The sequence below is a fragment of the Haliotis rubra genome, unplaced genomic scaffold (assembly GCF_003918875.1).
Source record: "Haliotis rubra isolate DU_JTF1 unplaced genomic scaffold, ASM391887v1 Scf1151, whole genome shotgun sequence".
NCBI classification, from domain to species: domain Eukaryota; kingdom Metazoa; phylum Mollusca; class Gastropoda; order Lepetellida; family Haliotidae; genus Haliotis; species Haliotis rubra.
In genome coordinates, this window is record NW_025765061.1 from 29,816 (window position 1) to 41,524 (window position 11,709).

Below are 11,709 nucleotides of genomic sequence, written 5' to 3' on the forward strand. Positions count from 1 at the left end.
ATTGAAAAGGAGCCCCAGGGAGACGAGAGATTCAGAACCTAGGGAAATCGAGACTTGCTTTATTTAGGGCTTTAGCACTGGCATACTCCATATGGAGCCGGGCCAGTCTCAGGAAGTGTGGTTGGTCAGACACCCTGGTGACCTATGCTGCTCAACCCATTCAGACCATTATTTATACTCCGGACCAGGCACGTCAAAATTCCCGGTGTCTGAAAGATACGCGTGCGGCGCCTGCTCGATGCTTACCCAGATGGTTGGTCACCTTCCGAATCAGCTTAATTGTACACGTCTACGAACGAGGACATCTCGAGTATTGATCGATTCCCGACAGTCTTGCTATCGTAGCTAATTGATATAAGCTCACGATGACACACAAACTTATAAAACTAAACGTGAAAAAAAGTTCACTTTTCACCAAAAACATTGATGATTTGAAATGTGTTCACCACTACAATTTCGACAAGGTAGTACTGTAGAAGGGGGCAGCTTTATAGCCACACCACAACATGGTAACTGTGTGCACGATCAATAGAACGCTAAGCGAAAGGATGGAATGATTGCTACCTGGGCATTCATTGTTGCCATGGGCACATGCCAACAGAGTTGAGAATTCTTTTATGATTACAGGTCAATCGGATCATAGCCCTCCGGCTCGACACTGACGGGGACATCCGGAATGACAGTCATTAGAGATTTTACCATGAAAACTATGTAAGTGTTGATTTACCTATTCTTGTCGGAATATGATATTTGTTTGCGCGAACATGCTGCTCACAAAGCGATGTTGTTTTGAGCGGCTTCAAGCGTTGACTCGTCAGGCTGAACACCCGGTTTCGATTTCCAACATGGGTACAATGTGTGAAGCACATTTCTGGTGTTCCCCGCCATCATATTGCTGGAATATTGCTAAAAGCGGCGAAAAACTAAACTCACTCACTAAAACCCAGGTGCACCTCATAGACTGAGGGGCAAAAGAAAGTAGACGTTTTAAATAACTTTTTTGATTGTAATGCATAGGCGGATCCAGGAATTTTCAAGTGTGTGTGTGTGTGTTCCCCAACCCCCTGAACCACACACACCCCGCCCCCCCCCTTAGCTCCGCCAATGCAAAACATTAACACCAATTTGGTCTTTAGACATTTTCAAAAACAAAAGCTCTGTGGAAAGATATATTAGACTTGTATCACTGTCGGCTTATGCCTCACACTAGACTCACTGGCAAAAAAACCTGTACGTTTAAATGAACTGTTTTCAAATAATATCCTGTATATTTACCGATTAGCAATATACATTATATTTGAAAATAGAAATAGTTATTGAATGCTTTCAAAGCACCAGTTTAGTTTGCAATGCTTGCTAACATAATATATTTTCAATTAAAAACTATAAGTTCTTTTGCTTCTCAGTGTACCTAAATACTTGTTAATGGTGACGCTGGATCCGCTTCACACGTTCACGCATGTGCTTTAGAAATATTCAGTGGCAGTTTTACAACCGCTTGTTAATGCATGGCACTTACGATTTTCTTAGCGCTAAGAGATCTTCGAAAATCTAGGCCAAGGGCCACCCGTCTTGACGGGCAGATCAGGTCTGGCAGTCATTTGAGATTTTACCATGGAGACCATGTAAGTGTTGATCTACCTGTTCCTTTCTTGGAATGTGATGTTTAATGTTTGTGCAAACATGCTGCTGACTTGAGAGGACGGGCACAGGTAGGTTTTTATGGCTTTGAACTCAATATTTGTATCCTGTCTGAAGTTTGTCCTTAATGGGGGTGTCCGTGTGTTCACAACCTGAGTGCCTATAGGTCTGAAGTAGTTGTGGGGGTAGTAGTAGTAGAGGTTTTCATGGTTGATCATGATATATTTGCCTCCTTGTCTTAACCTGTTTGTTGGCAACAGAGACTCTGCACTTGTTTACAGCAGACATAATTAATTAATGAAGATACCACGTTTAGCGTACAGCCCATCGATGTTGCAGCCTAGGCAGCTGGCACATCCAGTCCAGACTTGTAAGTGCAACTGGGAGCGCACACACTCAAACATGCATTTGACTAGCATATTATAAATGAAATAATCCAGAATGGAAAAATAGCCCGTGCAAACCCATTTCATCTCTACTTGTAATTTCATTTGTTGTTTGTTTAGTGTAATACGGCTGTCATTTGCATACAGGTTGTTATTCAGTATGGTGATATAATCTACCCAACCCTGAATGGCAAAAGTGCTTTGGTGCAGTTTAACTGGTTCAGCCAGTTTGTCGGGTTCTTACTGTCGAAAGCAAATAATACAAACAGACAACTCCAGTTAAACTGAAGAGGGCTCCCGTTGAGGTTGTAGATTTAGATCTTGTGGAAAATATACATTTGTCCCATACAAGACCATTGTAAGGAACGTACAGAAGGGAAACTATAATGGTTTTGGGACTGAGTTATGGAAAGGGGCCAATGATGTAGAGATGGTTCTCGTATGTGAGTCGAAACGGGGTGGGGGTTGGGGGTGTTCCGTGGTACTACTTGTATAGAATCAAGATTATAAATACCCAAGGGTATATTTTTTATTGAATGGGTTGGAAGGCGAGAATGAAAAAAGTTAGTTACCATTTTACGTCATATCGACAATGTTTCAATCTGGCCATTACAAAACACAACCGCAAACAAACTGATTCTGGCGGTGCTGTTCAATTGTATTTTTGTTTTCATAAACCGGACAATAGTACATAAACAACTCAAAAGTAGATTCGACCAAAATGATAATCGTTTTAAAAAGGTACCTCGTCAGAAACACAGCAAAAGGAACTCCAAGAACATAATTTCAGATCATACTACCGTTGAATAACAGTTTCGTGTTTGTTTCACTTTTAGCCATCATAAAAAATGAATGTATATTTCTTTTACCTGTCAGTCTAGCATCCTTTACCCTGAAATACATTCGTTTCATATTGTCTTCTCAGGTGGGCCAGGCAGAGTTTGAAAACATGGACAGCTTTGATAATGGTTGGAATATTTCTTTTCGTTGCGCAAAAGTCATTCTTCACAAAGGACAGACAGGATTGCCCAGAGGTGAGAATATGATCCAGAAGCTTCTGCTTTTGAGTCATGTCGAAAACTTTCCATAGTGGCGAACAAATAATTGTTTTGTTCTTTCAGGAAAATGTTGCCTATAAAATCTAGCCACTAATCACTGTCCCTTGCACAACTATTTTGAAAGCAGTTTTAAAGGATTATTGTAAATTCAGTGTACAATTACGGTTGTGACTACAGGAAAGATACTGGAGAGCTTTAAAATGAAATCGTAATAATATAATCCATATAAAGGGTAATGAAACTTTTATTGTGTGGAGCTTGTCAACAGAAAAAAAATGTTGCTCTTTCATGAGTTGGTATCTTCTCAACAGCAACCCCACGCTGATATCCTGCCCAATGCTCATTTCCGTCATGTGGATGTGATAAGAAAGGTGAGACTGGTATTACGATTGAATCATATTTCGCAGACCTCATCCCCTCTCATTTAGTACAATGTTTCTTGTACCCTCTTTCTTCCAATACATCATATTTTTATGACCTGCTCAGAATCCTCCCTTTATAGATCTGTGTCAATTTTTTTGACCATTTGTTTATTATGTTTTGATTTGCTAACTCGGCGCGAGGCATGCATTCATTATTGTTCACTTACAGAAAGAAGAGGACACGAAAGTTGTTGCACCAGCCACCTTTCAGGGAGATGAAAACGTCGAGGAACCTTTTCCAATCCCAGCCGATGATGTTTTAAAGGAAATGTCACTTAAAAACTTGTCGCGTCTTTATCACAGGTAAATACTCTCTTTGAAAAACGCATTAGCTACCTTTACAAACGTGGGGGCGGGGGATCACCTATTGTGTTCTGGGGAGGGTGGGGCAGCAATTTTGTACATATTTTCGGACGGGGGGGTCATCAATATTGTACATAAAACTATTTCAAAACATGCTTAAAAATTATGGGAAGAGGTGAGGGTGTCATTGATTTTGTAAATGACAAACAGGGGGAATAAAGAAAAGAAAAAGAGACAAAAACAGCAATACCATATACGGGTGCTTCGGTGATATTAAGTACCATTGGAATCAAACAGGAATAGAGTTATCGTTCTTGTTTGCAGTTGTTTTAAGGTTCCACTACACTAAATCAGTATCACATGCTCCCTGCGCGAGAGCCGTATGTAAACAGTGAAGAGAGACAGAGACATGTGACAGCTGTGATTGGATGAAATAGTGTATGTTTATGTTTTTTAAAAGCACATTCAACCAGTAATTAAAACTGACCACAATTTTAAGTATTTAGTGCTGTCATTTTTATCACCATCACTTATACTTATTGTGTGTACAGATATTTTCCAGTAGGTGACATTTGGTGCGGAACTGGGGTTGATGTGTTCCGCTTCCTGTGCTCGCAAAACGATCCGAACAAGTTGGCCTGATATTTTGTTTTATGGTAGTTTAAAGGCCAGAGTGCACCCATGTGTACATGGAATGGCTGTTGATAGCCTGGATATTTAAAAAAAAATTATAAGGTTACTATAGAAGTCTATGGGAAAATTTTTTGTGGTGTGTAACCTTAATGTTCATGCGCCAAAATATCAAATCCTTCCAGCGGGGAACGAGTCGCTGTCCGGTTTGCCCGGAATAACGCGGGTTGGTCAGGAATGCATTCGGTTCTGGCATTTTACTGTGCTTGTCATAGGTAACACACTTCTCTCAACTGTCTGTACCACATGTGACCCTCTTCTAATACCTGTCTGCATTTAAGTTAGCACTCCTCTTTCCTATGTGCCTACCGCAGGTAAGCCTCCTCTCTCACCTGTCTGTGTCACAAGTAACCATCCTCTCACCCTTGTTTCAACCACAAATAAGCCTCTTTTCACACCTGTCCACATTACAGGTAACACTCCTGAGTAACCTGTCTGTATTCCAGGTAACCATTCTCTTTCCCATGTTTCTACCACAGGTAAGCGTCCCCTCTCGCCTGTCTGTATCATAGGTAACACTCCCCTCTCGCCTGTCTGTGGCATAGGTAATTTACTTCTCACACCTGTCTGCTTCACATGTGATCCTCCTATGTCTGTATAAAATGTAACAATCCTTTTTCGCCTGTCTGTACCACAAGAAACCATGTGTGTGTAAGGATAACACTCTTCTGCTTCCTTCCTTTTCACCTGTGTGTACCTGTTGTGATTGGAATACCCTACCTGTATCACAGGTAACCCTCCTCTTTTACCTGTCTGTATCAAAGGTAACCCTCCTCTTTCACCTGTCTGTATCAAAGGTAACCCTCCTGGCTAACATGTCTGTATCAAAAGTAACCCTTCTCTCTCACCTGTCCATATCACAGGTGGCCCTTCTCTCTCAGCTGTCTGTATCACAGGTAGCCATTCTGTCCCACCTGTCCGTATCGCAGGAAAGCATCTCGCCTGTGGGAATGGCAGCTAACACGCCTGTATCAAACAGATGTTGCTGACAGAGCACCTGTCTTTTTCCTTTAAGCTTAAAAAAGTAGGCATATATACAGTTCTCGAGCTTTGGTTCCAAATCGAAAAATGTCATGGAACAAATGAAAAGTTTGCTTTCTCTTTCTGGCTATGTTACGTTCTAATAATTTGCTTTATATTTCAGGTTTGTGGATAATGTCGGTGTGCTGTGTAGAAACATCAACCGTCTGGGTAAACTTACTGACGGCGGATGGGAGGTGTGTCACGATCAGCGATACAGGCCCCCAAGCGAATGTCTAGTATATTCCGTCGGGTAAGCATTTCACATTTACTTCAGAAAGTGTCTTCTTTTCTTTTTCAAACCAACTTAACATACCTCCAGCAAGATTTTTGTATACCTTCTCGAGTAAACACATCACACCAACTTAACATAATTCCAGGAAGTGTCTTGTCTACTTTGTCAGGTAAACATATCACATCAACAATTTATTCCTCCAGGCAGTGTCTTGTCTACTTTGTCAGGTAAACACAACACATCAACTAAACATACTCCAGGAAGTGTCTTGTCTACTTTGTCAGGTAAACACAACACATCAACTAAACAAACTCCAGGAAGTGTCTTGTCTACTTTGTCAGGTAAACACAACACATCAACAATTTATTCCTCCAGGAATTGTCTTGTCTACTTTGTCAGGTAAACACAACACATCAACAATTTATTCCTCCAGGAATTGTCTTGTCTACTTTGTCAGGTAAACACATCACATCAACAATTTATTCCTCCAGGAAGTGTCTTGTCTACTTTGTCAGGTAAACACAACACATCAACAATTTATTCCTCCAGGAAGTGTATTGTCTACTTTGTCAGGTAAACACAACACATCAACAACAATTTATTCCTCCAGGCAGTGTCTTGTCTACTTTGTCAGGTAAACACAACACATCAACAATTTATTCCTCCAGGAAGTGTCTTGTCTACTTTGTCAGGTAAACACAACACATCAACAATTTATTCCTCCAGGAAGTGTCTTGTCTACTTTGTCAGGTACGTACATCAACAATTTATTCCTCCAGGTAAACACAACACATCAACTTAACATACTTCCAGGAAGTGTTTTGTCTACTTTGCCTGTTAAAACCACTACATTAACGATGCATACTTCCAGTGGTTTTGACGATACAGGAATGAACATTATAAGAAGAAAAGCGATCATGTATCTTGGTACAAGCAGTATTTTTGGTTAAAAGGGAATTTTAATCCTTGCTCTGGGTGTATTGTGTCATTTTCATAATCATTGTCCATCTTCTAACTCAGAAATGACGGCACGCAGTGATATGTTCACTTGTTTTTGGTGTATCGGTTTTTGATTGTGTTTGTTTGCTTATTTTTTTTTTTTTTATTTGTTCTTTAACGCCGCAACCAGCAACATTCCAGCTATATGGCGACGGTCTGTAAATAATCGAGTCTGGGCCAGACAATCCATTGACATCATAAGCAGCGATCTGCGCAGTTGGGATACCATGACACGTGTCAACCAAGTCAGCGAGTCTGACACTCGATTACATTAGTTGTCTCTCATAGTTTACTGAAGTCCAGTTGAAACCTGGATCTTCCCGTCCGTGTATTTAACTGGGCAATAAGAAATCCGATACAGCGACAGTTAAGACATTCGTTCCACGTCTACATGTGTATATATGTTCTGTTTCAGGATAAACAACGACTTTAGTTTTGACGACGCTATAGCAAGGGAGTACGGATGCGAGGTTCATTCGTTTGATCCAAGGTAGGTACCAGTCTGTACCTGATACGTGTCATTATCTTACCGCGAGTTTGAAACAAAGAGAAGAAAGAATATTGTTACACGACAGGCACGACAGGAAGTTTTCTTCCACCCTAGCCTCAAATCGATACATATTGTGTCCATTCTCATGAAAACACTGGCGCATTAATACACACCATTAATGCCATCCGCCTTACTGTTGACTACCCATTTCTAATGTCAACTTCCAAAATAATATCCCTCATATATGTGAACTGCCAAGCTATGATGTTAATGCAAAACTGATAAACTTCAAAATAATAAAGCGCGATGTTGGCATACGTGAATTCAAGCTGTCGCACAGGAAACTTATCGATCAATTTCAATCAGGAAAATAGTCCGTTGTGAATTGACCACGTGTCATCTCCATGGAGTAACCAATCGAGGAAGAGGGATCTCTATGTTTGTTTCGAATCCAGGGGTTGGGGGACAGGCAGTTTTGATTTTTTTTTTAAGATAAGTTATCCGAGTATGCATACCCTCTTATGTTCAAGCGGGTGACGGGTAGCCTCGTGGTTAAATCATTCGCTCGTTCCGCCGAAGACCCGGGTTCGATTCTCCATGTGGGTACAATGTATGAAGCTAATTCTGGTGTTCCCCCGCCATGATATTGCTGGAATATTGCTAAATTTGACGAAAACCAATGCTCACTCAATCACACGTATGTTCAAACCTGTATTCATTGTGTTCAAATTTCAGCATGAAGACGAAGTCCTACAGACGGAGTGAGAAAGTATCTTTTCATCAGATAGGAATTTCTGACACCGATGTTCACATCCCAGAGGGCCAAACAGGATGGGAGATGCGCAAACTAGGGTCCATGAAGCAGGAGCTGGGTCACGACAAGGTGAGACAACTCTCTGTTCTGACCATACCTCAGGGTTGAGTAGCCTTGTGTTTAGATCGTTCACTGGTCAAGTCAAAATGTCGGGTTCGATTACCTACGAGGGCACATCGTGTGAAGCCAATGAATGCTGTCCCCTGCCGTCATATTGCTAGAATATTGCAAAAATGCGTCGAAATCCAGTGATCAACATCAAGCATCGATCTACGCAATTTGAATACGATGACATGTGTGAACCAAGTCAGCGAGCCTGACCCCCGATCCCATTAGTAACCTCTTACGACAAGCATGGGTTACTGAAGACCAAATCTAACCCGGATCTTCACGGGTAGATCTTAAATGGACAAGTGGTTGAGTTGCTGTGAACCACATCCGGAGGTTTAACAATACACAACTTACAATTGTTTGATGGAATACATCTAGCTTTCGAAAAAAGACTGTGGTCGCATGAAATAGGCAAAGGTGGCCACATGTCATCGTATCCCAACTGCGTAGATCGATGCTCATGATCTTGATCACTGGATTGAGCGGTCCAGTCTCGATTATTTACAGATATGGCTGGAATATCGCTGATTGCGTAGTGAAACCAGAAACAAACAAATCGTACCAGTACAGTAGAGTAAGAGTAGATCTTGTTCTTCCAACATAACAATACGTCCAGAATCAAGCAGTAACACCGTTCATGTTTGTATTTCTTTCAGAGACGCATCAATGTCTTAAAGATGGATATCGAGCACTGGGAATGGAAAGTCCTCCCAGAAGCCATTGCGACAGGTTTCCTGGATGACGTCACCACCCTCGATCTGGAGCTCCACAGCTGGATCATAGAAAAGGGCACTTATATCTATGAGCCCCCGGCTGAAATCTATATGGGTTATTTGAAAAGTCTTAGACAATTACACCAACTTGGCTTCCGTATTTATTTAACTCACAAAAATCTTGGATCCTGTCAATTCAAATCTAAGTTTGGCATGATGAGGACCAGCTGTCAGGAGATCGCCATGGTGCAAACGAAGAAGAGGGGTTTGTGATTAGGATGGACGTAATATATGTAATTGGGGGGATCAACCTACTAAAAGTACTTTAATCGATGAGAGAGTGTAATCCCAAATATAACATATTTAAATCTGACCACTTTCTAATTTCATCTTGTATACATTTATGGGTTTTTTTTTCTTCTTCAAAACCAGGAAACGAGTTTTGAGTAAAGGAAAGGACATTCACCCTTGCAGTTTGACCAAAGGTTCACTTATGCTACATACTAGACTAATTGTGTTAAATTAAGTTGAAGTGAGAGTCAAGATTCTTGTATATATATATATTATTTATTATGTGCCGGGGTTCTATGTTCTCTGTCCATACCACGCGACCTGGAATCGAACTATCAGCTCGCCCCTCTCGGAAAGGCTCAATCGTCAGGACTAACATGGCGGTCTGAAGTGTGAAGATACTTGTAGTGTTATTTGAGTGCGTGCATGAGTGCCTGGGTGCGTGCGTGTGTGTGTGTATTAAGTATTAAATTATATTATAAATTGAATGTGGAATCGAACGAGATGTAAGAATGGAATTCATTTTCTCATGTGTTTTTTCTGGACATTACTGATGTAATATATTATACTTACTATTGACATCTGTTTATTGCTTCAAGATATCATGTCACGCCTGTATCGTAATTAAACTGTTTTTACACCAGTTCACTGTCACGTTATCTTGTACAATATGTCGGATCATACAGGTATTTTCAACGATCATATTTTAACGTGAAACATAAAGACGGCGATATCTGTTTAATATAATTACGTAAAGCATGTCACAATGTGTGTGCTGATACTTACAACCAGGAAATGAGTGTCGAGGAAAGGACAATTTTGTTAGGCCATTTCAGTTGTGTGTTCTGAGTAGTATAAAGTTTCCCGTTGTGGGAAGACTTTAACGAACAATAGCTCAACCCTCATGACCTACATTCGACAATACCTCAACCCTCATGACCCACAATGGAACAATATCTCAACCCCTAGGACCTATATATGAACGATAGTCCACCCGTCATGACCAACGTGGGAACAATAGCTCAACCCTCATGACTTACATTCGACAATACCTCAACCCTCGCGACCTACATTGGAACAATAGCTCCACCCTCAAGACCTGTATTGGAACACTAGCCCAAACCTCATGTCCTACATGCGAACACTAGCCCAACCCCATGTCCTACATGCGAACAATAGTCCATACCAAATGGCATACATTGGGACAAAAGCCCAACCCCCATGATCTACATTGGAGCACTACCCAACCCCATGTCCTACATGCGAACAATAGACCATACCTAATGGCATACATTGGAACAAAAGCCAAAACCCCCATGACCTACATTGGAGCACTAGCCCACCCATCATGTCTACATGCGAACACTAGCCCAACCCCATGTCCTACATGCGAACAATGGTCAACCCTCTTGACCTCCACCTTGATCTACTTCTTCACCTTCCATTGAACCGTGCACCGGTAATGTCAGTGTATCAACGCGGACGGAAGACGTCTTTTGTATGAGTTAGACAGCGCGTTTGTCAGTGCATAATGGGGCGGTGGGGTAGCCTAGTGGTTAAAGCGTTCGCTCGTCACGCCGAAGACCTTGGTTCGATTCCCAACATGGGTACAATGTGTGAAGACCATTTCTGGTGTCCCCCGCCTTGATATTGCTGGAATATTGCTAAAAGCGGCGTGAAACCAAACTCACTCACTCACTCACCCAGTGCATAATGAGGCTCACTTACTGAACAAAGGGAGGGAAGCAAATTACAGTTTGATCCTTGTTATGCATAAATCAAAAGTTTATTCAAACTTGGCGATGTTACTTACTGTTTATAACCTGACACACCTCGTGTCGCTAATTCTGGTAAATTTCGATAATTTCTATGCAGTGAGTGAGTGAGTGAGTTAAGATTTAAAGTCACATCAGCAATATTTCAGCCATATCGTGACATTTCTATGCAGAATGTGCAAATGTCTATTCATATTATTCATATACTGGCTGGGAAAATTGTCCACCTCTGGTTAATCCAGTAGAGTCTGCATGGGAACAATGGTCAACCCTCTTGACCTCCAACTTGATCTACTTCTTCACCTTCCATGGAACCGTGCACCGGTAATGTCAGTGTATGAACCGGGACGAGAAGACAAATGATCCACCTCACGCTGTCAAGAAATTGAGGATCAGTTCATTTCTAACCATTGTGCATCTTCCAATTGGTTTGTGGTCAACCCAAGCTGTCTTCCGGGGAGGGTGCGTAAGACCACATGATTCGAGATATGTTTATCATTGTCTTATCAGGTCTTAATCGTATAATTTTTGTTCTTTAAAGTTTGGCTAAATTTGCTGATAATCGCCAGTTCCTAGAGGCATGGTGTAAATGCAACGAGGGTCCATGCCGGTAACAAAGGTACTGTAAGACACCATGGTCCCTTGTGGAGTGATCTCCCCTTTTAGTTGCTCGCGATCTATAGCCCGTTTTATATTGTATTGTTCAATATGAAGATATATATTTATAGGGTTATATATAATCTGTGCAACATCTGTGATAG

General features: G+C 41.3%; 1 protein-coding gene across 3 annotated transcripts; it reads left to right on the forward strand.

Moving 5' to 3' along the window:
* Positions 1–605: 605 nt before the first annotated feature.
* Positions 606–9,816, forward strand: LOC124255235 (probable methyltransferase-like protein 24). 3 transcript variants are annotated; one of them, XM_046689082.1, is made up of 8 exons: positions 607–711; positions 2,953–3,061; positions 3,397–3,456; positions 3,677–3,810; positions 5,645–5,773; positions 7,170–7,244; positions 7,980–8,127; positions 8,826–9,816. In XM_046689082.1, exons 1-8 carry the CDS (start codon positions 677–679, stop codon positions 9,153–9,155), a joined length of 1,020 nt encoding a protein of 339 aa, XP_046545038.1. In that variant the 5' UTR covers positions 607–676; the 3' UTR covers positions 9,156–9,816. The 3 variants fall into 3 exon arrangements, with proteins under 3 accessions (XP_046545056.1, XP_046545038.1, XP_046545050.1); XM_046689094.1 differs by lacking the exon at positions 607–711 and adding an exon at positions 1,528–1,625; XM_046689100.1 differs by lacking the exon at positions 3,397–3,456 and having other exon boundaries at positions 606–711.
* Positions 9,817–11,709: the final 1,893 nt, after the last annotated feature.